This window comes from Salvelinus namaycush, chromosome 5 (genome assembly GCF_016432855.1).
Source record: "Salvelinus namaycush isolate Seneca chromosome 5, SaNama_1.0, whole genome shotgun sequence".
Classification (NCBI taxonomy): Eukaryota; Metazoa; Chordata; class Actinopteri; order Salmoniformes; family Salmonidae; genus Salvelinus; species Salvelinus namaycush.
Window position 1 is genome coordinate 28,044,791 of NC_052311.1, and position 27,760 is coordinate 28,072,550.

The window sequence follows — 27,760 nt, forward strand, 5'->3', positions numbered from 1 at the left end:
AGTCCCAGTTGCTAATATATGCATATTATTATTTGTATTGGATAGAAAACACTCCGAAGTTTCTAAAACTGTTTGAATGATGTCTGTGAGTATAACAGAACTCATATGGCAGGCAAAAACCTGAGAAGAAATCCAAACAGGAAGTGGGAAATCTGAGGTTGGTCGATTTTCAACTCATCGCCTATCGAATACACAGTGGGATATGTATCAGTTTGCACTTCCTACGGCTTCCGCTAGATGTCAACAGTCTGTAGAACCTTGTCTGATGCCTCTACTGTGAAGTGGGGCCGAAGGAGACAGGAATGAGTCAGGTCTGCCATGAGCTGACCATGCTCTGACCATGTGCGTTCACATGAGAGGGAGCTCTGTTCCATCGCACATCTGAAGTCAATGGAATTCTCCGGTTGGAACGTTATTGAAGATTTATGTTAAAACATCCTAAAGATTGATTCAATACATCGTTTGACATGTTTCTACTGACTGTTACGGAACTTTTTGACATTTCGTCTGCTTTTAGTGAATGCGCTTCCTGACTTTGGATTTGTTTACCAAACACGCTAACAAAAATAGCTATTTGGACATAAATGATGGACAATACCGAACAAAACAAACATTTCTTCTGGGAGTGCATTCCGACGAAGATCAGCAAAGGAAAGTGAATATTTATAATGCTATTTATGAGTTTTGTTGACTGCACAATTTGGCGGGTAACTGTATGGCTTCCTTTTGTGGCTGAACGCTGTTCTCAGATTATTGAATATTGTGCTTTTGCCGTAAAGCTTTTTGAAATCTGACACAGCGGTTGCATTAAGAACAAGTGTATCTTTAATTCTATGTAAAACATGTATCTTTCATCAAAGTTTATGATGAGTATTTATGTTATTTGACGTGGCTCTGCAATTTCTCAGGATATTTTGGAGGCATTTCTGAACATGGCGCCAATGTAAACTGAGGTTTTTGGATATAAATATGAACTTTATCGAACAAAACATATATGTATTGTGTAACATGAAGTCCTATGAGTGTCATCTGATGAAGATCATCAAAGGTTAGTGATTAATTTTATCTCTATTTCTGCTTTTTGTGAAAAATGGCGGTGTTTTTCTGTGATTTTGCGGTGACCTAAAATAATAGTTTGTGGTGCTTTCGTGTAAAGCCTATTTGAAATCGGACACTTTGGTGGGATTAACAACAAGATTACCTTTAAAATGGTATAAGATACATGTATGCTTGAGGAATTTTAATTATGAGATTTCTGTTGTTTGAATTTGGCGCCCTGCACTTTCACTGGCTGTTGTCATATCGATCGTTAACGGGATTGCAGCCATAAGAATTAACCTGTGGTGAGTTATTCACAATTTCCGATGAACAAATACGGTTTTATATGTAAGATGGTTAAATAAAGAGCAAAATGATTGATTATTATTATTTATGCTCTGGTCCTATCAGAGCTTTTTGTTACTTCCCATGAGCTGGGTTGTGACACAAACTCACACTCATTCTTATGTTTAATAAATGTATCGTATACTGTGTGTGGCAGGCTTACAATGATGGCAAAAAACAACATTTGAGAGTGCGCTGACCCTGGTGCTAGAGGGGGGTACGCAGCTGGAGGTTGAATGTTTGAAGGGGTATGGGACTATAAAAAGTTTGGGAACCACTGGTCTAGTCCATGTTTAGATCCATTTAGCAGATTTGTTTTCAGTTCTGTCCCACTCCAACCACTTACATGGCCTTGATTCCATTCATCGCTCCAAAAACAGGCATAATCCAAAGTAACGCAGTCCATCATCTCCATACTGTAGGCAATGTCCATTGTGATGACCAGCCTACAGCTTGTACAATCCAAAGGTGGTAGTCCCCTCCTCATAGTTGACTAGGCTGGGGTCCGTCACCCACACACTAAGCTGATCGTCTGGCTCCAGACTGAACACTCCTCCCTGGAAAGCTGTACACACGTCTGTATGATCCTGGTCCCCCAGGCTGCAGTAGGCTGTCATCAGGTCTTTCTCCTCTCCCGTCTCCCCCTTCCTTAGCTTCACCCGGCTGGCCAGAGGGGTTTTGGGGTGCCATTTGGAGAAGGCCACCTGGGAGTAGATGTTGTAGTCTCCAGGCTGCAGCACCTTCAGCCAGCTGGACATGTAGTACTGGACGTTCCTCCGCACTGAGTGGCCTATGTTCCACTCCAGATACTTTGCTGTTCAAGCAGACAATTTACATGTTTAAGTGCATTTTAAAACCTTATACTGAAACTCTTATATCTTGTAGGAACATAGCTACAAAACAAACCTAGAATTATAGGGGTATGTAACATCTCTTACTTGGAGGCGCACCAGAAACAGGTTGCTTGACGATCATGCGTGCCATGGCTCCATACGAGGGCCCACCCCCAGTGAGTTTAGCAGCTGAAACAGAACAGACAAACAGTTAGTCTTCACCCTCTCCGAAGAGAAGGTTCTCTGCTGACAGAAGGTGAGCTTGGTAGAGTAGCAAGTAAAGAAAATATATATACATACGTAGATGCTATAAAAGATTTGAACATACCTCTTCCTTCCTTTTGTGAGACCTTGAGAGGAGAGACAGGAGAGCACAGCATTGCTTAATCATATGTTAATACTGCATGTTTTTTCTTCTACAAAATGTACTCACGAAACCTCAGATATCTTCATTTGAGTCTCGGCAACCTCGGCCTACCTTTGCCAGGATGCTTTTGTATTTCTCCACAAGCGTCTTACAGTCCAACACTGACTGGATGTCTTTCTCACACTCTTCCAGTCTCTTCAGGACGATCATATCATCCAGGTACTTGCGTTCAAGGTCCTCGTGATACTGAGCCCCAACAAAGCAGGAATAAACGTTAACTCTATTCTAGCCAAATGCTTCTTAATATCAGCACTGCTTAAGGATGATCATATTTCAGTCTTTCAAGTTCACATCAGGACAAACTCATGAAACGTTAGGACTAGGCGGTTGTTGTGTACGTGCTGTTTCTAAATGTATCTGTTGGAAGTTTTATTGGGATCCTGGGAAGTTTCCTGATAGACCCCCTGTGCTTGAAGAATAGGCCTAGGTTGTCACTGACGTTTTTTTTTTATGTTGAAAAGATGCTCTTCATTAAACCCCATCGCTCTTTGAAGAGTGATCCAAGAGGTCGTTCTCACGTGTAGTCAAACAATATCCCACTCTGTAAGACACCCCAGGATAGATTTTCGCTATAACACTGTTATTATACAGAACTAAATTAATACATTTATATCATTCCCACTTACACGCACATTCTTGAGAATATTTTTTTAAATGAAACTTTAGGAAAATAGGCCTACTGTCTTTATAATTGATTATTTTTTAAGTAACTACAGTGAAACATGTTATTCTCAAATAGGCTGCATAACAAAAATAGACTTGTATCCAAGATCTATGATAGTTATGAATTTGGCACTAAGAAACTTTGCCCAACACCAATGAACCTGAAAGTCAGACCCACTCTTAGACATATAACTGTGTCTATATATTTAAAGAAAGGTGAGTTCTTACCTTGTTGTCCGTGTGGTACAGGTAGGCGAATCCCCCCAGTAGCAGAACCATTTGAAGCACTATCATACCAATGAGGAATTTGAGGAGAGGTTTGCTGTGGCCTGGTCCTGGTGCCGACATGACAGAGCCTAGCCGTGGGGGAATAGGTGGTGGAGGCATGCTGGTCTGGTAAGTGTTGATCATGGTGGTGCAGAGGGAGAGGAGAGATCTGACTGCCTTCACACACCATACACATCTGAACAGCTACTGTCAGTTGTCACTAGCTAGTGTATTTCTCTGAGTTCACTTCCTGGAATCTCTCAACTTTATGATGTGTGTGTGTGTGTGTCTCTGAATGCATGTGTGTGTCTGTACAGTGTGTCTGTACAGTGTGTATGACTTGAAGGCGTCAACCCCTCCAAAAAAATCTACTTTTATTCTTCACATGCTTCGTAAACAACAGGTGTAGACAAACAGTGAAATGCTTACTTACCAACAATGCAGAGAGAGAGAAAAACAACCCCAGACAACCCCCTTTTACATTTAGTGTTCATTCCTTGACCTTTCACCTGTTGGTTTCTCAAGTCCAGGTTTCCCCAAGGATTAATTCCAAACAGTTCCTTTCTTGAAGTAGTTGGTGTGTGATATGATAACAGCATATCAGAAATGCCCATGAAAATCTCCCGAAAAATTGTTTGAATGTTGCGCAATCAATGAATTTGCTGAGCAAGGTATTGCGAAATTTGTCCATGTAACCGAAGAAAAATGCAACCAGGGCAACAGCACCTAAAGATACATCTACCCAGCAAACAGGGTAGATGTTTCCCTGAGGAATAGATGTTTCCCTGAACAATTTCCCTGAGGAAATTCGGCGACGTCCTAAAAACGTCCTAGGGACAAACTGGGAACTAGACAAAACCTCCAGGGAACCATGAGACAACGTCCTGAAGACTTTAGGCGACCATCATGATTCACAGTGGACAACATAACAAGCTGAAACTTTACACCACTGAATCAGTTGATCGGATGCAATCCAAAATAATAGACAAAAGCAGTGTCTATGCACATTTTAACTGTGTCATCAAATTGGTGTTAAGTGGAAATCAGCCCCTCTTTCAGGTGCTCCAAAACCCACACTGTTTGCCCTGGTTACAGAAAGCGGTTTCATATTTGACACGTCAACGTACACTCATTTAATAGTCTACTTATTTGATGCATAGCTTTCTTTCTACCTACCGTAGCTCTATCTGTCCATGAGATTTCCACTGAGGTTGCAGAATTAGTCAGTATCAACCACACCAATGCTTGTGTGGCCAATGTTGGCAAACCCCAAAAAAAGCTGGATGGTTGGTTTTCTTTAGAATGATGAATGTTGCTTTAAGAGCCACCCCCAGCCTCTCTTTTCACAGTTAAGTATTTATTTGGACTAGCGAGAATGGAAAGACTGCTAGCTTGAAGACAACGTGTTATTATACATAGGGTTTTACGGGTGTCACTGAAAATGCAACAGTGGTCTGCATTCCCATGCAAGATTTCAAAGAGGGGCTGTGTGCACAAAGTCATCCCCTGTGGCCTGCCTTGAAACAGACCTCAAAGAGGTGACGACAACCTTTAAGATCCTGATGGCTTGATGGCCTGCAGTTGTTGTGAAGCTTTCTTTTTACATGACAGATGTTTGTTCTTCACCCATATGAATAAACATATTTAAATTATGCAAATACAAAGACACTTTCTTTCTCTCATATCTCTATTCGCACACACACACACACACACACACACACACACACACACACACACACACACACACACACACACACACACACACACACACACACACCCTAACCTTAGACCCTAACCCCTAACCCTAATTCTAACCCTAACCCTTGAACCTAAAATAAACGTTTTCCTTGTGGGGACAGGCAAAATGTATAGTCCTTGTTTTACTATTCTTGTGAGGACTTCTGGTCCCCACAAGGACGGTAAAACCAAAAACACAAACACAGACGCTCTCGCTCTCTCTCCTTACTTTATGAATCTTGTACTGTATGTCTATGCAGCACCTGTGTCATCATTGGCAGGATAAGCCAATTAGAGACTAATTTAATGAATCTACCTGTTAAAATGTATTTTACACCAGCGCTCGGAATGAGCATCTTTTTACATTCGCGCTAATTCAAACCTTAATTATGTCATTCAATTTGGGGAAAACATTTAGCTGCCTTTTGCTAAATATTTAGCAGCCATTTGTTTGGCCCAGCTGCAGTAGTTAAATCAGGAGAGAAAATGACTGTGCTTGTATTACAGGCACCTTAATGAGAGGTAGGCTACTTGAAACACACTCAAGTCTTCATTTCCTTCTCTAAAAGCCAATACAAGCAGGATGCTAACAGCTGGATCAGGATCTGACATTCCCCATGGAACCAAGGTTATAGAGAAATAATTTACATTTTCTACTTGGTTCCCCCAGAAATTGTACCCCTGGGTGCAAATGACACTTCTCTCCATCAGCGTGAGGGGGCAGGACTTCTAAAGTGCATCAGCAGGTATCATGACTCATACATCACATTTTTAAAATGTAACCTTTATTTAACTAGGCAAATCAGTTAAGAACAAATTCTTATTTACAATGACGGCCTACCGGGTTAACTGCCTTGTTCAGAGGCAGAACGACAGATTTTTACATTGTCAGCTAGGGGATTCGATCCAGCAACCTTTCAGTTATTGGCCCAACACTCTAACCACTAGACTACCTGCCGCCCCAGGCTGGCATACATGACTATTTCTCTCTCACTCCCTTTCTCACTTACAGACACACGAGGTGCAAGCGTGCACACACAGACACATACACACACGTGCACACTCCTACACACTCTTACAGGGTACAGAAATCACGATGTGGAACTTCGAGAAGGGGAAGACTATGGTCAAGTTGGGAGTTTCTCAGACAAGAATCTTTCCATTTACTAATTCTATTGAGTCAAGCAGTTTCCATAGAATGTCAACACATGTCATCTGCCGGCTCATTTGGAGTGTTAGTCTGCGTCCTAAATGGCAACCTATTCCCTTTTATAGTGCACTCATGTTGACTAGTGCTTTTGTCAAAAGTAGAGCACTATGAAAAGAATAGGGTGCCATTTGAGAAGCAGACATAGAGAATGTCTTGGGTTGACATTCACTCTGCACTAGCAGTAACAGAGGACTTTAGACAAACTAGAAATAAACTCAACTTTTATTTTCATAATGCACATTGCTAAGCAGAGAAATGACACACAATTTGGAGTGTCCCATTACTGAATGCAGCATTGGCAACAGGTTTAAAACGGCTACAAAAAAACTGTCTTGGCGTCAGCTTGGTTATGTGAAAACTTTAATTAAAATAATATCTGAACAATGTCATGTACTTCAACAATACTGAGACTAATATTGAAGCATATTTACATGCAGACTGGCAAGCTGTCCTGCAATACACAACTGCCCAAGCAATACATTCTACAGTATAGGCATCCGACCGTAAGTTACTTCAGAAGGTAGTGCGTACGGTCCAGTACATCACTGGGGCCAAGCTTCCTGCCATCCAGGACCTATATACTAGGCGGTTTCAAATGGCCACCGGGACTATTTACATTGACCCCCCCCCCCCCCTGTTGTTTTTACACTGCTGCTACACGCTGTTTATTATCTATGCATAGTCACTTTACCCCTACCTACGTGTACAAATTACGTCAACTAACCTGTAACCCCACACATTGACTCGGTACCACCTTTATATAGCCTCATTATTGTTATTTTATTGTGTTACTTTTTATTACATTTTTTTATTTTATTTAGTAAATATTTTCTTAACTTTATTTCTTGAACTGCATTGTTGTTAAGGGCTTGTAAGTAAGCATTTCACGGTATGGTCTACACCTGTTGTATTCGGCGAATGTAACAAATACATTTGGATTTGATTTGATTTTGAGAGTTATAAAAAATAAAAATAAACACTTAGATGTTATGTGGCTATCAGTAATATGACGTAGGGCTTCCCCTAGTGGTGTAAGTATTAATCTCTCTGGTGGCATGCCACTCTTAAGTGAGGGCCGCATTCTAACTTGAAATCCATGTGCTTACCTTAGGCTGGCATTAAAAGCAAAAGATGCGAGTCTGACATAAGGCTAGGTTGAGGATGAAGATACAAGGCTAGAGCTACATTTAAGGTTAAAGTTCAAGTTAGGTTGAAATTAAGGTAAGAGCTAGAGCTACAGTGGATGTAAGATTGGAAATGTTTGAATAGAAAAATCCTCACTACTGGCAAAGCCTCACAGTTTAATTAACCCAGAGTGTCATGTAATCGCAACGCGATTCCGGGTAGAACAGTCCCAGTGGTGCCTTCAGTTCAAGTGAACATGAGCCTGTATACTGTACAGTATTCACACCCCTTGACTTTTTCCACATTGTGTTGTGTTAAAACAGATTTGTCATTTTTTGTCAACCACCTACACAAAATACTCTGTCAAAGTGAAAAAACACTTCAACATTTGAAAAAAAAAAGAACAAAAAAACACTATCTTGATTAGAGAAGTATTCAAACCCCGGAGTCAATACATGTTTGAATCACCTTTGGTAGCAATTACGGCTGTGAGCCTTTCTGGGTAATTCAAAGAGCTTTGCACACCTGGATTTTACAATATATGCACACTTTTTACAATTCTTCAAGCTCTGTCATATCTGTTATTGATCATTGCTAGACAACCATTTTCAGGTCTTGCCATAGATCTTCAAGCAGATTTAAGTCAAAACTGTATCTCGGCCAATCGGGAACATTCACTGTCTTCTTGGTAACAACTCCAATGTAGATTTGGCCTTGTGTTTTAGGTTACTGTCCTGCAGACTCATCTCTGCAGGACAATCTCCCAGTGTCTGGTGGAAAGCAGACTGAACCAGGTTTTCCTCTACGATATTGCCTGTGCTTAGCTTCATTCCGTTTATTTTTTATCCTGAAAAACTCCCCAGTCCTTAACAATTACAAGCATAACTGTAACGTTCGTCTTGTGGTGAATGAACGGACCAAGGCACAGCAGGTGAGGAATACATACTAATTTATTGAATGGAAGACGAAAACACTGACAAAACACTAGAACAAACTACAAAACAATAAACGAAGGCAACAGACCTGAAACAAACGAACTTACATATAGACGAAGAACGCACGAACAGGAACAGACTACCTAAAACGAACGAACAAACGAAACAGTCCCATGTGGTATACACTGACACAGGAACAATCACCCACAAACAAACAGTGAGAACAACCTACCTTAATATGGCTCTCAATCAGAGGAAACGACACACACCTGCCTCTAATTGAGAACCATACCAGGCAAACCATTAACCCAACATAGAAAACACATAACATAGACTACCCACCCCAACTCACGCCCTGACCAATTAAACACATACAAAACAACAGAAAACAGGTCAGGAACGTGACAATAACACAATGCAGCCACCACTATGCTTGAAAATATGGAGAGTGGTACTCAGTAATGTGTTATATTGGATTTGACCCAAACATAACACTTTGTGATCAGGACAAAAAGTTAATTGCTTTACCACATTTTTGCAGTATTACTTTCATCCTGTTTGCAACAAGGCACTAATGTTTTGGAATATTTTTATTCTGTACAGGCTTCCTTCTTTTCATTCAGTCAATTAGGTTAGTATTGTGGTGTAACTACAATGTTTTGATCCAGCCTCAGTTTTCTCCTATCCCAGCCATTAAACTCTGTAAATGTTTTAAAGTCACCATTGGCCTCATGATGAAATCCCTGAGCGGTTTCCTTTCTCTCCAGCAACCAAGTTAGGAAGGACGCCTGTGTTTTTGTAGTCACTGGTTGTATTGATACACCATCCAAAGTGTCATTAATAACTTCACCATGCTCAAAGCGATATTCAATGTCTTTTTTGTATTTTTACCAATCTACCAATATGTGCCCTTTGCGAGGCATTGGAAAACGGGTCTTTGTGGTTGAATCTGTGTTGTAAATTCACTGCTTGACTGTGGGACCTTACAATTATCTGTATGTGTGGGGTACAAATTGAACCTTTATTTAACTAGGCAAGCCAGTTAAGAACAAATTCTTACTTACAATGATGGCCTAACTGCCTTGTTCAGGGGCAGAGCGAAAGATTTTTACCTTGTAAGCTTGGGGATTCGATCCAGCAACCTTTCTACCTCAAAGATGAGGTAGTCATTCAAAAATCATGTTGAACACTTATTGCAGAGTGTATCCATGCAACTTATGTGACTTGTTAAGCACATTTTAGTCCTGAACATATTTAGTCTTGCCGTAACAAAGGGGTTGAATACTTGTTGACTCAAGACATTTCAGCATTTAATTTTTTAAATAATTTGTAAACATTTCGAAAAACATAATTCCACTTTTACATTATGGGGTTTCGTGTGTAGATCAGTGACAAAAACTCTCAATTTAATCCATTTTAAATTCAGGCTGTAACACAACATGTGAATAAAGTCAAGAGGTGTGAATACATTCTGAAGGTACTGTAGCTACATAACACCAGGCTCATCAATCTGACTGAATTAGAATATAGGTAAGACACTGCACTGGTGTTGAGATATCAAAAGGGAGGAGGAAACATCATGGCACTGACAGAACATTCAGGTAGCCTAAGGCGTCTAGCTGAACGAGTGTGCTCGTATTCTCCTTTAAAAGACCTTCGCTTGAAATAAGAGAAAAAAGCGGCAATGGTATACGCTTCCTCAAAATAGTCTGAATTAATCTAAAATAACTCAAGAAATCTGTCAAATTTTTGTTTTTGCCGAGGAGATCTTAGTTGCGCAATTTTACATCTAACTAAGATGCTTGGTGCAGTATTTCTCAATGAAAACATCTGCATGAAAACGAGTCGTCTATCGTTGAATGACAGACTTTATTGAAGAATTCCTTCTGTTGACCAATCACCGACGATGGGGCGTAGACTTCGGCTCCGAACTTCGGCTTGCCTCTAGAAAGAAATGTGTGCTCAAACAGCCGGAAAAACTCAAAGTCCAAAACATCACAAAATGTCATCATAATATATGTACAAACTCTTCCGAACTATTTCATCTGGGTAGCATGTGGACGCCTTAAGAGATAATCTAAATGCTACAGGTCAGGGTGGGCTGAGTCTGACATTAAAGTGTTAATGTTGTTGGATTTTGCACAATGAGAACGGTAAAGGTAGAAGGTAACAGGAGCTGGAGAGGGAGGACCCAGTTGGTATACATCTTGTAGAATCCAAGGCAGAGTTTCCTAGATGGCTGGGGAACAACTGATGGGTCGCGACCAGTTCCTTTTGGTTAAGGGCTTAAGACTGGGTTGACTTTGCTCATCTAGTGGATCACAAAGAAATTCAGAAGGTTCCACAAGAGAATGCAGGTGGCTATCTTTTCTCTGAGCCTCTCCCACCTCAAGAGTGTGGTTCCCCCAGCCCAGTAGAGGAGGTTCTCAGGGGGTGTAGTGGACCACCAGAGACATGGTGCGCCGTTCCCGCCGCAGGCCACACAGGGGGGCATTGCTGGGGCTCCTGTAGCTCTCGGTGTGTGGGGAGCAAAGAGAGGGCTGTTTTTGGGCCAGGGAGGGGCGTGAAAGCGGTTTCCCGGGGGTAGCGTTCTCCTCTCTGCTGCACTGCTGGGTGTTAAAGCCGTACACAGACTGGGGCTCCCCTCTGCATCTCACAAAGGCAACGAAGCATCTGTAAAACTGACACACACACACACACGTCACTTTGAGTATCAATCTCACTCACACACACTGAGGCGATAGCATTTGACACATCAACAGTTAGATGGCACCGACAGATATGGCAGCTCTGCTTCTAGCTCCTAAGCAACTGTGTTATTTCTTACATTATTATCCCAGAATTTTTTGGGGTGTTTTTACATACATCCGGAAATAACTTTTGGATATCAGAGCGGCAGTAACTCAGCATTACGACCAAGAATACGACTTTCCCGAATTGGATCCTTTTTTTGTACCCCCAGGGCAATTTAACTTATTCCAGAGGCTACTTCAAAACACCGCCAGCGGAGAAGAGGTATTCGGATTGGACTTCTAGTCAGACTCCGGAGGCGTGCACACCATCCACCTCTTCAGAGTATATTACTAATATTCAGTCTCTGGATAATAAAAGTAGACAAGCTCAGGGTGAGGATCTCCTTCCAGAGAGACATCAGGGATTGTAACATACGCTGCTTCACAGAAACATGGCTCTCTCGGGATATACTGTCCCTGTCCATTCAGCCATCTGGGTTCTTAGTACATCGCGCAGAAAGGAATAAAAACAAAAACTCTCCCGGAAGAAGAAAGGCAGGGGTGTATGTTTCATGATTAACCCTCCCTTCTGCAAATCTGATCACGACTCCATTTTGCTCCTCCCTTCCTATAGGCAGAAACTCAAACTGGAAGTACCCATGCTAAGGTCTATCCAACGCTGGTTCGACCAATCGCAATCCATGCTTCAAGATTGTTTTGATCACACGGGCTGGGATATGTTCCGGGTAGACTGAGAATAACATTGACGAATACACAGATACGGTGACTGAGTTCATCAGGAAGTGCATAGGAGATGTTGTACCCACTGTGACTATTAAAACCTACCCAAACCAGAAACTGTGGATAGATGGCAGCATTCGCGCAAAACTGAAAGCGCAAACCACCGTATTTAACCATGGCAAGGTGACTGGGAATATGGCTGAATACAAACAGTGTAAGTATTCCCTCTAAGGCAATCAAACAGGCAAAACGTCAGTACAGAGACAGTGGAGTCGCAATTCAACGGCTCAGAAACGAGACATATGTGGCATGGTCTACAGACAATCACGGACTACAAAACCTCATGTCAACATGTTAGGACATACCTCAATGATATCCATAGTATGGACTCTGGAGGCTGTGTGTGATTTGTCTTTCTGGCCTCACATGCCAGGCTTGAAAAAATAAAGGAGAGCCGCACACTCTAGGAACTCAGATGCAATAATTGAATAACCTAATAACCAATGTTTCGACAGACAAGATGTCCTCATCAGGGTATAATGACAAACACTGCGGGTCACTAGTTTATATAGTGTCAAAGGACACACACAGGTGTCTGTAATCATGGCCAGGTGTGGCCTGATATCATTGGTTCATTCTCAGATATAAAAATAACATACCAAAAACGTGAATGGATAGCATACGATCATAGATACAATATGGCTACATAGGCCTACAAACATTTACAATAACAAAATCACAATAATCACAAGAATGGCTTCAGATCAAAGTCTACGTTAAGACCGAAGGGAGCAAGGGTCTTTAAAATAAAGATCCAGGCAGCCTCTCGTTTTAACAATAAATTGTCGAGGTCACCCCCTCTCTTAGGGAGGGTGACATGTTCGATGCCGATATAACATCCATTTAAGTGTCACGACTTCCACCGAAGGTGGTTCCTCTCCTTGTTCGGGCGGTGGTCGGCGTCGCGTAGCCATCACCGATCCATTTTTATTTTTTCCGTTTGTTTTGTCTTTGGTTCATTCACACCTGGTTTTTATAGGCTTTATGTATATGTATATTTGTATATTTGTATATTTACCCCTGTTTCCCCGCTTAGGTTTGTGCAGGATTATTTTCATGTTGCTCGTTGAAAGTTTCCTCAGTTTATTCTCGTGTGTTAAGTATAGTAAGGAGCGTTGTTTTTTCTCCTTCCGTGAGTAACTGTGTGTTCTATTGTCTTGGGCGTTTATGGACATTGTACCTGTACCGTTTTGGGACTTGCCTATTAAAGACGCTACATTGACATCTCTGCTTTCCTGCGCTTGACTCCTTAACTACCTTCAGTACGAGATCGCAACATTAAGGAATACATTTGCTCCCCTAATAGTGATATTTCTACTGAACATGTAGGTTTCTCACCTGCACATACTCTGACTCCTTTTAGAAGTAAGAGTTATTTTGTACCTCCATCCAATCACAATCACTCTATTGAGACGTATTGCAGACTCGTTGAAAAATGTTGTTCGTCTCCTTAAGAACAAACAGGAGTACATATCTTTCCATAATTTACCTAAGGATGAAAAACAAGCTTTGCTTGATTTACCATTCGACACGTCAGTCCTTACCCGCCCTGCTGATAAGGGTGGGTTGGTTGTACTCATGGATAGGACAGTTTATGTAAATGAGTGTAATAGACAACTGCTTGACACCTTTTACAACAAACTCAGAAGTGACCCCACTGCCCAATTTCAGAACAATATCTTTACTGTCCTACATTGGTATTTAAGTTCTGGTCAGATAACCAAAAGATAACACGACTTTTTGGCTATTCAACACCCTAAAATTGCTACTTTTTATACTTTGCCGAAATTACACAAGAATGTTACAAAACCTTCTGGGCGCCCTATTGTAGCGGCCATTGATGCAGTAACGGCCCCTCTATCGACTTTTGTTGACTTTTTTTCTAGACCACTCGCAGAACAGCTCCCCTCCTTTGTAAAGGACACCAGCAGTGTGATCTCTATTACTGAATCTCTTGATCCTCTCCCTGATAATACTTTGTTAGTTACTTTTGATGTCGAGTCGTTATACACGAATATTCCACACGAGGGCGGTATTGCAGCTATGTTACATTTTCTTATGCAACGTGACCCTAATTAACTATCTTCCAGTGCAGGCATTATAACATTGGCTGAAGTAGTACTCTCACACACAACTACTTCATGATTCTAAATTATTTCTTTATTCAGACGAAGGGTACTGCTATGGGATCCCCCATGGCTCCTAACTATGCTAATTTGTATGTGGGTTACATGGAGAAACAGTCCTTTTTCAATCCTCTCAACAACAAAAAATCTTGCCTAACATCATTATTTGGAAAAGGTATATTGATACAATTTTTGTTCTATGGAGGGGTGATGCTTTTCTTAACTCTTGTTCTGAGCATCTGAGATTTACTATGCAATCTGACACACGTCAAATCAGTTTCCTTGATCTTCTGATCTTGTGTGAGGATAATGTTCTATACACTGATCTTTACAGGAAACCTACTGATCGTAACAGTTTGTAGAGGGCTGAAAGTTGTCACCCGCATCACTTGAAAAACAGTTTGCCAATTCAGTCGAATCAAAAGACTTTGCAAAAAAACAAAAGCAGATTTTGACAGAAATACAAAAATGGTACAAAAATGGTCCGATTAATATTGCTATTGAGAAAATTCAAAACAAAACAAACAAACAAACAAACCTCTGATTTACCACCCCAGGATATCCCTGCACAACGTCTATTTGTGCCCCTACTGGGTGGAAACTACAAGTGTAATGGCTGTGCTACATGCAATGGCACTTATAAATGTAGATCCTTCAAACACCACCAAACAGGGAAACAGATCCCAATCAAATGTGTTATCACGTGCTCCACTAAGGCAGTTATTTATCTTATAACTTGTCCTTGTGGTAAAAATGATGTGGGTAAAACAAAGCGCAAATTAAAAGTAGGAATCTCAGAACATGATAGCACCATTAGGTGCAAAAACTCGACTTACCCAGTTGCGGCCCACTTCTTGGAAGCAAACCACTCGATTCTGTCCCTACGTTATATCGGCATTGAACATGTCACCCTCCCTAGGAGAGAGGGTGACCTCGACAATTGTTAAACGAGAGGCTGCCTGGATCTTTAATTTAAAGACCCTTGCTCCCTCGGTCTTAACGTAGACTTTAATCTGAAGCCATTATTGTGATTTTGCTATTGTAAATGTTTGTAGGCCTATGTAGCCAAATTGTATCTATGATCGTATGCTATCCATTCATGTTTTTGGTATGTTATTTTTATATCTGACAATTAACCAATGATATCAGGTCACACAGACACCTGTGTGTGTCCTTTGACACTATATAAACTAGTGACCCGCAGTGTTTGTCATTATACCCTGATGAAGACAGCTTGTCTGTCGAAACGTTGGTTATTAGGTTATTAAATTATTGCATCTGAGAGTGTGCGGCTCTCCTTTAATTTGTCAAGTGTTCTACTCCGCTAGCCAGCACCTCACCTAAATAGGTGTGCGTTTCTTTCGCCTCTATATTACTCACATGCCAGGCTGTCATAAGGCTGTCTAAGCTGCATATAAGTTTCTCCCCACCGCTGTAAAGGCTACACGACAGGTGAACAACACCATTGTCCCTCTGGTCCGTCCTTTAGCGCCCCCTCTCACCTGGTTGTTGAACAGCACATAGATGACAGGGTTGATTACGGTGCTGCTCTTGGCCAGGACGGCGGGCACCACGCTGGCCACGGGGGTGACCAGGCCTGACCGGCCGAAGGTGGCCGCCAGGGCCATGACGCCGTAGGGCATCCAGCACAGCAGGTAGCAGGACACCATGGACAGCACCATGAGCAGGATGTGCTGCTCTCGCCTCTGGGCTGACAGCAGGTTGGTTTTAGCCACCTGGGAACAGGAGGGGAGAAGAAAATTGTCTGGCAAAGCTTTGCATTGATTATACTGTTGTATTCTTTTTTCTATTACCAATGTGTAGCACCCCACTCGTAATGCTGTAGTGCTGGTCATGTATGTTAAGGGTTCAAAGACAGTGGATTTTATGTCATGTAAGACAGATCCAAATGATCAGCTGTGTTGCAGTCTATTTTTTACTTTATCTGAAAATAAGGTTTTTCTGTGTCATGTCTTTGTGTCAAAAGTAGCTCGTTTCTGGCATGAGAACCAACAGTATCTTTGCCTAAGCCAGAGAGGCGTGTTTTCCACCTCCCCAGAGTTGATTTCATGCTCCCTCAGGTGCGTCGTTCTGTAATGTCCACTCTGACGCCTGTCGCAGCACCCCGACCAATGAGCATGGCCGACTGAGGATATCAGCCAATCAGGAGGAATAACAGGATGTCAGCTCCTGTGTCTCTGTCAGCGCCACAAACCTTTTACATGATCAACAGTGGAGGCTCCTCGGAGGAGGAAGGGGGTGACCATTGCCGTCAGTAAATTTCATGATTTTTTTTATTTAAATAGTGAAAAAAAACTATACTAAATATATTCACGTCACCAAATAATTTATTAAAACACACTGTGTTGCAATGAAGGTCTACAGTAGGGTTGACTATTTTACCAGTATTTTACAAGTGTTCCCTCCTAAGAATAAATCACTTTTCTCCCAGGTAACCCGGTATTTTCCACGAAAACCGGAAGTGTCATTCAAAAGCATTATAAAGCATATAAATAGGCCTATGTCTGGATTTGATTAGAGCTTTGATCGAAAATTGACGCCTGATGCTACCTGAGCCTGATGAGTCATACATTAATGGGGCGGCAGGTAGCCTAGTTGTTAGAGGGTTGGGCCAGTATCCGAAAGGGGTAGGCTGTCATTGTAAATAAGAATTTGTTCTTAACTGACTTGCCTAGTTAAATAAATTAAATACCTTTAAATGAGCCCAAAAACTCCCAAATGACTGTGCTGTTATCCAATACATATACAGTACCAGTCAAAAGTTTGGACACACATACTCATTCAAGGGTTTTTCTTTATTTGACTATTTTCTACATCAAAACTATGAAATAACACATATTGAATCATGTAGTAACCAAAAAAAAAAGGTGTTAAATCAAAATATATTTTATATTTTAGATTCTTCAAAGTAGCCACCCTTTGCCTTCATGACAGCTTTGCATACCCATGGCATTCTCTCAACCAGCTTCACCTGGAATGCTTTTCCAACAATCTTGAAGGAGTTCTTATATGATGATCACTTGTTGGCTGCTTTTCCTTCACTCTGCGGTCCAACTCCTCCCAAACCATCTCATTTGGGTTGAGGTCGGGTGATATTGGAAGCCAGGTCATCTGATGCAGCACCATCACTCTCCTTGGTCAAATAGCCCTTACACAGCCTGGAGGTGTGTTTTGGGTCATTGTCCTGTTGAAAACCAGATGATAGTCCCACTAAGCGCAAACCAGATCGGATGGCGTATCACTGCAGAATGCTGTGGTTGCCATGCTGGTTTTAAGGTGTGCCTTGAATTCTAAATAAATCACTGACAGTGTCACCAGCAAAGCACCCCCAAACCATCACACCTCCTCCATGCTTCACGGTGGGAACCACACATGCGGAGATCATCCGTTCACCTACTCTGCGTCTCACAAAGACACGGCGGTGAAAAAAAAAAAAATCTAATTTGAACTCATCAGACCAAAGGACAGGTTTCCACCGGTCTAGTGTCCGTTGCTCGTGTTTCTTGGCCCAAGCAAGTCTCCTCTTCTTATTGCTGTCCTTTAGTAGTTTTTGTGTTGCAGAAATTCGACCATGTATGCCTGATTCACTCATTCTCCTCTGAACAGTTGATGTTGAGATGTGTCTGTTACTTGAACTCTGTGAAACATTTATTTTTGGCTGCAATTTCTGAGGTTGGTAACTCTGCAGCTGAGGTAACTCTGGGTCTTCCTTTCCTGTGGTGGTCCTCATGAGAGCCAGTTTCATCATAGCGCTTGATGGTTTTTGGGACTGCACTTGAAGAAACGTTCAAAGTTCTTGAAATTTTCCACATTGACTGACAGTCATGTCTTAAAGTAATGATGGATTGTCGTATCTCTTTGCTTATTTGAGCTATTCTTGCCATAATATGGACTTGGTCTTTTACCAAATAGGGCTTCTTCTGTATACCCCCCCTCCTACCTTGTCACAGCACAACTGATTGGCTCCTCTGCATTAAGGAAAGAAATTCCACAAATTAACTTTTAACAAGGCACACCTGTTAATTGAAATGCATTCCAGGAGACAACCCCATGAAGCTGGTTGAGAGAATGCCAAGAGTGTGCAAAGCTGTCATCAAGGCGTGGCTACTTTGAAGAATCTCAAATATATTAAATAGATTTTGATTTGTTTAACACTTTTTTTGTTACTACATGATTCCATATGTGTTATTTCATTGTTGACATCTTCACTATTATTCTACAATGTAGAAAATAGTAAAAATAAAGAAAAACCCTTGAATAAGTCGGTGTGTCAACTTTTGACTGTGTCGTAACGTGAATGTTGTTAAATGTGAAGACTTTTATCAAATCAATTCTGTGTAATTATTACATAATTATTGGTTACTAACACAATGCATTGATAAGTCCCTAGTGGGCTAAACCGGTATGACGGCTTGGTAGACAATGGAAAGGGGTGGGGATAGATAAAAAGCGGGAAAGACAAAATGGATTCACTACAAACAGTTGATAATTATATTAATTGAAATGCTAATCCTTTGCACATGAACAGCCGCTCATTCGAAAATAATTGCAATGTATATATTTACGCCCATATGTCGTTGTTGTCTTCTCTTTTGGAATCGCCGGTCCGTCTGCTGGAGAGTCAGTTCATCAGAAAGTCTCTGGTTAACTTCCCCAGATGTCACAATGTCTTTCGTAGTTGTCGCTTTCTCAGCGGGTCTGGATAGTTTCTGTTGTAATGGATAAGTCAGGTGTACAGATGGTCGTGGCATAGAATAGATGTTTCCGCGGTTGTCGGTATTCTCGTACTAGACTTACATAATTTCCAGCTGCAGACTAGTAATTCTACGTCTTGGATTTGCTCTTATTCTGTAGTGATCGATAGTCTCAGAGTTTAACCATTTCCATCCGTGGGTGACTGGAATATGAATGACAGTCATCTAATATGCTGTAATAGAAATAAGGCCATGTTCATAAGAAAAGTAATCATCCTCCCTCATCTTAAAAGGCACCGACCACCACTGATGCTCAATTAGACACAGCCTTGTTGCCGGCCGAGTAGGCCATAACCTCTGTTACATACGCAATTTTCTTAAACATGTAATAGGAATTCTACTGCTGCCAAGCCATCACAAAGGGTATTTCCGGTGTATTGCCTGGATTTCTCGATTCCAGACCCACAAAGGAAGCAGGCACTTCTATCTTGGAGGCTCAGGCTGTTCTTTTCAGGAAATGGATAAAAAAGGTACATTTGTGACACCTGGAGATTTGGCCATGCATTGGAGTAACACATTAGGATGCAGTCGAATCGATATTTATGCTGAGGCACAGTTATGGCATGATAAATCTCACAGTGATGTGAGACCATGGGAGAGGCTTTTACGACCAACAGTGTGCCTGGAATTAAGATGTGCAGTGAGGCCCAACCATAAAATCCCACCCTTGATACATACTGATTCTCTTCATATGAATGTCATTTCTCTGTGTGATGTGTCACTGCATGGTGAATTGTAATTCACCTTTCAGATGACGGTACTGCTCCACAAGCTGGCGCTTGGTTTCTAAGAAAAGCCTGAGGGGGGGCAGCTTCAGAAGGAAGGTGACTGGTGGATCAGCGAAGCGAGAATTCACAAGTAATCAGGCCTGCAGCGCTGGTCCCCTCAGCTGAACAGGGTTAAACAAACCCAGGGAAAATGAGCATGAGGGCTGCCGATTCCACAGCCCAAAAATAGCTCCTAGATGATTCATTCATGGAGTAGCGCTGGCGGGTAGCATAAGGCGAGGGCACTCTGAGCAGGGCAGGCAGCCACAGCCACCAATTGGAACCCTTTAATTACAAATTGGTTGTGTGAGCCAGATGCCCAGGGTTTATAAAAGCCCCTCAAAGGCAAGGATGATTCACAAAAACCTGAGGAGGGTTGAACACAACCAGGTCCAGATTCCCCAGAGAGCCTGCGTCCAATACTCCCCAGAGAGCCTGCGTCCATTACTCCCCAGAGAGCCTGCCTCCATGACTCCCCAGAGAGCCTGCCTCCATGACTCCCCAGAGAGCCTGCCTCCATGACTCCCCAGAGAGCCTGCCTCCATGACTCCCCAGAGAGCCTGCCTCCATGACTCCCCAGAGAGCCTGCCTCCATTACTTAAATAGCCATGAAAACACTGGGCTACATGTTAATTGGACACTGCCCATGAGCCAATGTCTAGCTGCTTCTCCTAATAGACATGAACTATTTTCTTCCATGCTACGTGTTACCATAGATCTTTATAGCATGGTCACAGCAGTGGTAAAAAATACATTGAGGAAATGATCTAGATTGTGTCTCCGTATGTGTTTTTGAAACATCTTGTTTGTACTGTGTAGTGCTATCTGGTTTTGGCCTCCAGTCATTAAATGAAGGAAATACTTCCGTATAAATGTAATAATATCTCCCAATCATCCAGCCAGACAGATATATACCCAGATGCCCTGTTTGTCAAAGGGATAATGGGTCCAGAAGCACAAAGGCTGAGTAGGGCCCATAATTGTGTATAACGGTGAATCATGGTCTGGCTTGAACCATTATGCCGGCAGCCACAGAGCCTGCCGGCATAATGCCTGCAGACATTTTGATTTCTGTCAACATCAAAAACAAAGCTATTTTGGTATGCATTCTACAATTACCCGTATGAACTACCAATATCATTGGTATAAAATGTTTTGCAGTTACCCAACAGTAGCTCGATGTGCTGTTGATGATTTTGACCAGGATACACTACATGACCTGCTTGTCGAACATATCATTCCAAAATCATGGCCATTAATATGGAGTTGGTCCACCATTTGCTACTATAACAGCCTCCACTCTTCTGGGAAGGCTTTCCAATAGATGTTGGAACATTGCTGCGAGGACTTGCTTCTATTCAGCCACAAGATCAACAGTAAGATTGGGCACTGATGTTGGGCGATTAGGCCTGGCTCGCAGTCAGCATTCCAATTCATCCCAAGGATTTTCGTTGGGATTGAGGTCAGGGCTCTGTGCAGGCCAGTCAAGTTCTTCCACACAGATCTCGACAAACCATTAGTATGGACCTCGCTTTGTGCATGGGGGCAAACAGTTGCCACAAAGTTGGAAGCACAGAATCGTCTAGAATGTCATTGTATGCTGTAGCGTTAAGATTTCCCTTCATTGGCGCTAAGGGGCCTAGCCCAATCCATGAAAAATAGTCCAATGGCAGCGAGCTTTACACTACTCCAGCCAACGCTTGGCATTGCGCATGGTGATCATAGGCTTGTGTGTGGCTGCTCGGCCATGGAAACCCATGACGTTGCTTCCAAAGGCAGTTTGGAACTCGGTAGTGAGTGTTGCAACCGAGGACAATTTTTCCGCACCGCACGCTTCAGCACTCGGCGGCCCCGTTTTGTGAGCTTGTGTGTCCTACCACTTCGCGGCTGAGCCGTTGTTGCTCCTAGACGTTTCCACTCCACTATCACATGACTTACAGTTGACCGGGATAGCTCTAGCGGGGCAGAAATTTGACGAACTGACTTGTTGGAAAGGTAGCATCCTATGACGGTGCCACGTTGAAGGTCACTGAGCACTTCAGTAAAGCCATTCTATTGCCAATGTAAGTCTTTAGAAATTGCATGGCTCTCTGCTCAATTTTATACATCCGTCACCAACCGATGTGGTTGAAATAGCCAAATCGACTCATTTGAAGGGGTGTCCGCATACTTTTGTATATATAGTGTATATTTCAATGCAGACTCTCTGTCTTCATGTCATGTAAAGCACAGATCTGACAGGTAGAGTTACTATGTCACCAGCTGCAGAGTACACACTTCATTAGCACCGGAGTGCACACTTCATCACAATCTCATGATCTTCATCACGAGTCTCAATAAGGCACCAGACACCATGTAGCCAACCACCAATGAGAGACAGCACCACTCTAGGGTTGGAGTCCATTTAGGAAGAAGAACAAGAGCATTTGAAATTCAGTTCATGAATGAATGGAAATGGGAACATTTTCAATTCATACAATTCAATTCACTTCCGGTATTGACTGCTTTCAAAAAGTACCTTCCCCCACCTGAGTCCCACTCACTAGAGGTCGACCGATTATGATTTTTCAAAGCCGATACCGATTATTGGAGGACCAAAAAAGCCGATACCGATTAATCGGCCAATTTTTATATGTTTGTAATAATGACAATTACAGCAATACTTCTATTTTAGTTAATATAATACATAAATAAAATCAATTTAGTCTCAAATAAATAATGAAACATGTTCAATTTGGTTTAAATAATGCAAAAACACAGTGTTGGAGAAGAAAGTAAAAGTGCAATATGTGTCATGTAAAAAAGCTGAAGTTTAAGTTCCTTGCTCAGAACATGAGAACAAATGAAAGCTGGGGGTTCCTTTTAACATGAGTCTTCAATATTCCCAGTTAATAAGTTTTAGGTTGTAGTTATTATAGGACTATTTCTCTCTATACCATTTGTATTTCATATACCTTTGACTATTGGATGTTCTTATAGGCACTATAGTATTGCCAGCCTAATCTCGGGAGTTGAGATTCATAAAGTCATAAACAGCGCTGTTCTTCAAGCATTGCAAAGAGCTGCTGGCAAACGCAGGAAAGTGCTGTTTGAATGAATGCTTACGAGCCTGCTGCTGCCTACCACCGCTCAGTCAGACTGCTCTATCAAATTTCAAATCATAGACTTAATTATAATATAATAAACACACATAAATAAGAGCCTTAGGTCATTAATATGGTCAAATCTGGAAACTATAATTTCGAAAACAAAACGTTTATTCTTTCAGTGAAATACGGAACCGTTCCGTATTTTATCGAACGGGTGGCAACCCTAAGTCTAAATATTGATGTTACATTGCACAACCTTCAATGTTTTGTCATAATTATGTAAAAATCTGGCAAATGAATTACGATCTTTGTTAGGAAAAATGGTCTTCACACAGTTCGCAACGAGCCAGGCGGCCCAAACGGCTGCATATACCCTGACTCTGCTTGCACTGAACGCAAGAGAAGTGACAATTTCCCTAGTTAATATTGCCTGCTAACATGAATTTCTTTTAACTAAATATGCAGGTTTAAAAAAATATACTTGTGTATTGATTTTAAGAAAGCCATTGATATTTATGGTTAGGTACATTGGTGCAACGATTGTGCTTTTTTCGCGAATGCGCTTTTGTTAAATCATCACCCGTTTGGCGAAGTTGAAGTAGCCTGTGATTCGATGATAAATTAACAGACACCGCATTGATTATATGCAACGCAGGACAAGCTAGTTAAACTAGTAATATCATCAACCATGTGTAGTTAACTAGTGATTGTGAAGATTGATTGTTTTTTATAAGATAGGTTTAATGCTAGCTAGCAACTTACCTTGGCCCCTTGCTGCACTCGCGTAACAGGTGTTCAGCCTGCCACGCAGTCTCCTCGTGGATGTAATGTAATCGGCCATAATCGGCGTCCAAAAATGCCGATTACCGATTCTTATGAAAACTTGAAATCGTCCCTAATTAAAATCGGCCATGCCGATTTAAAACGGTCGACCTCTACCACTCACCCCCCTGATGGCAACCAGTATCCCGCCGTAGGAGTAGACCATGATCATGAGGGGCAGCAGCAGGCAGAAGATGAACAGGCAGACCACGTAGGAGACACTGGCCGGAGAGCGCTGGGTCCACTGGACAGAGCAGGAGGTTCCGGCCCCCTCCGGGCCGTAGCTGCTCCAGCCCATGAAGGGGGGCAGGGCCCATAGCAGGGAATAGAGCCAGGAGCCCCACACACACAGCCAGGCCTTTCTGAAGTCAGACACGTCAGCCTTGGTGGAGCGCTGCACCGTGGCGTAGCGCTCATAGGACAGAATGGACAGAGACACCAGGGACACGATCCCTAGGAGGGACAGAGAGAGAGAGAGGGAGGGAGAGCGAGGAAAAGAGAGAGAGAGAGAGAGATGAGGGGGAGGTTATCAGGGTGTCATGGGGCGCCTGGTGTTGTTATAACAGATGCCAGTTATCACCGTTTCTTTCACCAGTTTGAGAATTCAGATGCTAAGGAGAATGGGAGAAGGTTAGATAACAATCATTAGCTCTGTTTTTCCCTATTTTGGTAACATTTAGCTAAATGTTAAAAGTAATATTTAGTAAACCCAAGAGAGAGCTGGCATGCCATGCCACACAGGACAGTAAGAAAATGTATGGTGCAGTATTATATTCATACATGAAGTCAGACCACTGCAAGTTGGCTTTTAGTGCTGTTGTTTCCAAAGAGAACTGGGTGATTTAAGAGGCTTGTCTTTTATTATTTTCAGCCGAGGTTGAGGATAAGAACTTTTCATCAGATAAGCACTAAGTGGAGTGAGATAAAACATGAGGCACTTGAAGGACGTGCTGTACAAATCTTTACTGTGTGTGTGCACGTGCATGTTTGCCTGTCTTTCTGCCTGTCTGTAAGTGTGTGATTGGGACGTGTGTGTGTGTGTGTGTGTGTTTGTCTATAGCTGAGGGAAAAATAGGTTTATGTCTTTATTATGCTAGTCTGTCTCAGAGTACTAGCCTGACATTCTAGGAAGTGTGACTTGTTATTGAATTGACAGTGTGTCCTCTCAGGAGGTGAGAACTTGCTAAAAGTTTTCGTCCTGTGCAACAACTGAAAGGCAATGAAAGAAAAAGTTTGCCCAACTTAATTTAGTCGACCTAAGTGCTCAGAGTACTTTGAGACTTTGTTAGTTGTGAATGGATGCCATCCTTAATTAGTGGTTGCTGGCTGTTATGAAGAATGACAGCATATAGAGCCTTCAGGAAGCAGACAGAGTAAAATATGGCATTGATTAGAGAAATTGTTCAGGGCCGGCGTGATGTGCCCACTCCTCCCCTCCAGGAGTGTTTACAGGTTTGGTTGAGCTTTCTGCGGAGTGGGGGTTTGCATGTGTGTGCGCTTATGTGGTTGTGAGTCATGCATGCGTGTGTGTCACTGCCCTCCTGTGTGGTTTCAAAGGGAAGGGGAACAGGGGAGTCCAGTCTGCCCTATCGCTCCCATCGGGATAATTACTGGGCTTTAAAGATATCCAACAGCCAAATGTCACAGCATTGGACCAATAAACTGCTTTGACAATGTATTTATTTGCCAAGCTCATTAAAAACGATAGCCATTTTTGTACACTTTAATCAGAAACATGAATGACGCCAACATTTTTTAATCTAACCTTTATTTAACATAATGAACTGCATTTGTCAAACACCCACAGATTATATTTCAATCAATTTTGGTTATCCAATTTTGGATCCAGAGACATGCAAGGAGAGATGACAGATGAGAAGTGTACATGTATAAGATCAGCTACAGTTTGTATGAGTGGCTGATCTAAAAGGGTGCTGTAGGCTATGTTCTACTCTGTGTTGAATGGGCGGTCTCATTATGGGGTTATACATTAGAATAGTCGACATGCTTTATATTTTCAAGGTCCTATGCAAAGTCCCTAAATTTACTATGTCAAGCTTCCCAGTCAAGTGCACATTGAAACTTATTCACACACAGAAACGAATCAATTTTGGCATAAAGGTTGAATGCAAATGTCTCTTGCTCTTGCTAAAGCTTTATGCAACCGTTTTTCATTAATGTTCCACTGTTTCCATATTCAAATGTAGGTTAATGAAAATGTTACAAGCACAGGGAGGAATAAAATACCATTCATTTATTAATTAGATTGGAGATACTGTCATAAATTGATGATGAATTGTGCTCTGAGACTTTTCATAATGAGCCTGGAGGACTTATTTAAGAATTGATCGAGCAGTAATGATCTGATGGATTTGCATGCCCTTTTGCCAGTAAAGTTGCTTAGGCTAAGAAACTACTATATGCAAAATATTTGTTTTACTTGTCACATGGGGGTTAGCCTAAAGTGTAGGATACACGGCTTTCGCTGCCTGTTGAAATATTTTAAAAACTCACCGAAAAGCGAATTGGCGAAGCCGTACCACTTGCAACCATGGTGTCCAATGAGCCATCTCCCTTGTAGACTTGCCGCAAAACTGAATGGAGTTCCACAAATACACACGAGGATATCGCTCACGCTGATGTTCAGAAGGATGAGGTTGATGGGCGTCCAAAGCGACCGAAACTTTGCGAAGATAAGCAGGACAAGAAGGTTGTTGAAGAATCCCAGGACCAAAATGAGCCCAAGGCATACTGCCACCACCGTGTGGCCTTGCCTGCTCAGGTCGAGGGGGTCCTGGGGAACCAAGGTGTCCCGAACACTGACATTGGTGCTTAGGTTGGAAGCAGAGCTTTCGGTGCTGCTGAAATTCAGAGCTCGTATGTGGACAACCATCAGCACCCTCAGCGCACGCGGGGGTGACTTACAACACGAGGAGTGAACGCTCTCTCACTCATTCAAACTCGCTCACAGCGCAGAACACATGCTCACAACAGTCTCGGTGACAAAGAAAGACATACAGAACCCCCATTTATTATATCACCTTACAACCCAGCTAGCACATAACGTTCTGACAACCATATTGGTATGAAACAGACAGGGACCAGGTCTCGAACCCTCGACCTTCTAGCCCAAAGTCCAGCGCGCTATCGACTATGTCCCAAAAGCAGGCAGTCGATATCCGCCCTTATAAACACAGGGTCGTTACACTACTCCCTCCTTTCAAAGAGTGCGTCCTCGCGCTAGCTTGAGACTCATCGTCTGATAGGAACGCGCTCAACGGCCAATGTAATGAAACGGCAGGGAGCAGGCCTCGAACCCTCGACCTTCTAGCCCGAAGTCAAGCGCGCAATCGACTGTGCCACAAAAGCATGCTCAAGCGGCACAGTCGATATCCGAGCTTATAAACCCAGGGTCTTTACAATATGTTTCTTAGAGTTTGGTGAGAGCGTGGTTGTCCTATGATTATTTTGCATACAACCTTCCAACAACTTCCTGGGAATGGTGCAGGATAGTTACTTGACTTTGTAACATTCTCAGCACATTTAAGAATCTTAACAAAAAAAAAAACGTTATTTCTTGGCATTTCTTTACTTTAACAGAACGATTCCTACAAGTTAAAACATGGTTACATTTCATTTACATTTTGGTAATGTTCTAGGACCGTTCTCCAACTGGTTTGACATTGGGAATGTCCTCAAATGGTTCAGAGAACGTTAAGAAACAACGTTATTTTGTGGGAATTTCAGTACTTCAGCATGGTTCTATTAAAATTAATATTCTCAAATTGTTCTGAGAATGTTAAGACTTTCCATAAAAAACACATGAAAAGTTTAGTAACATTTAGAATACATTCTAAAATGTTTATTTAAAAACACATTCCTTTCTCAGATTTTTTTTTTTTAAATTAACCTTCTAAGAATGTTATTTAAAAGGCCTGTGGTTGCGAATACAGAGTTTTTGTCCCTGCCCCGCCCCCTCCGGAAACCTATTTCTCAAAGCTAAGAATATGGATCACGTTCTGCGCTGTGTTAATTTACGCACACAACTTAGTTACTGCTCATGCTCCC

General features: G+C 42.0%; 2 protein-coding genes across 2 annotated transcripts; both read right to left on the minus strand.

The window, feature by feature from the left end:
* Nucleotides 1–1,597: 1,597 nt before the first annotated feature.
* Nucleotides 1,598–3,717, minus strand: LOC120046999 (CD40 ligand-like). The gene is made up of 5 exons (XM_038992548.1): nt 3,535–3,717; nt 2,695–2,829; nt 2,545–2,566; nt 2,313–2,405; nt 1,598–2,197 (listed from the first exon to the last, which is right to left on the minus strand). The coding sequence occupies exons 1-5, from the start codon at nt 3,715–3,717 to the stop codon at nt 1,830–1,832; spliced, it is 801 nt and encodes a 266-aa protein (XP_038848476.1). The 3' UTR covers nt 1,598–1,829.
* A 7,289-nt stretch (nt 3,718–11,006) lies between these two features.
* Nucleotides 11,007–26,585, minus strand: tmtops3a (teleost multiple tissue opsin 3a). The gene is made up of 4 exons (XM_038992549.1): nt 26,207–26,585; nt 23,817–24,145; nt 15,742–15,975; nt 11,007–11,261 (listed from the first exon to the last, which is right to left on the minus strand). Exons 1-4 carry the CDS (start codon nt 26,583–26,585, stop codon nt 11,007–11,009), a joined length of 1,197 nt encoding a protein of 398 aa, XP_038848477.1.
* Between the last annotated feature and the right edge of the window lie 1,175 nt (nt 26,586–27,760).

Bases quoted from the DNA above. Each gene is read 5' to 3' on its own strand.
- LOC120046999 (XM_038992548.1), bottom strand. From the start codon at position 3,717: ATGATCAACACTTACCAGACCAGCATGCCTCCACCACCTATTCCCCCA. The intron at 2,830-3,534 runs GTAAGAACTCAC...GTTGGGGCTCAG, and splicing joins TGTACCACACGGACAACAAG to TATCACGAGGACCTTGAACG. The intron at 2,567-2,694 runs GTAGGCCGAGGT...TCTCCTCTCAAG, and splicing joins ACAAAAGCATCCTGGCAAAG to GTCTCACAAAAGGAAGGAAG.
- tmtops3a (XM_038992549.1), bottom strand. From the start codon at position 26,585: ATGGTTGTCCACATACGAGCTCTGAATTTCAGCAGCACCGAAAGCTCT. The intron at 24,146-26,206 runs GTGAGTTTTTAA...TGTCCCTCCTAG, and splicing joins CTTCGCCAATTCGCTTTTCG to GGATCGTGTCCCTGGTGTCT. The intron at 11,262-15,741 runs GTGAGAGGGGGC...TGTGTGTGTCAG, and splicing joins ATGTGCTGTTCAACAACCAG to TTTTACAGATGCTTCGTTGC.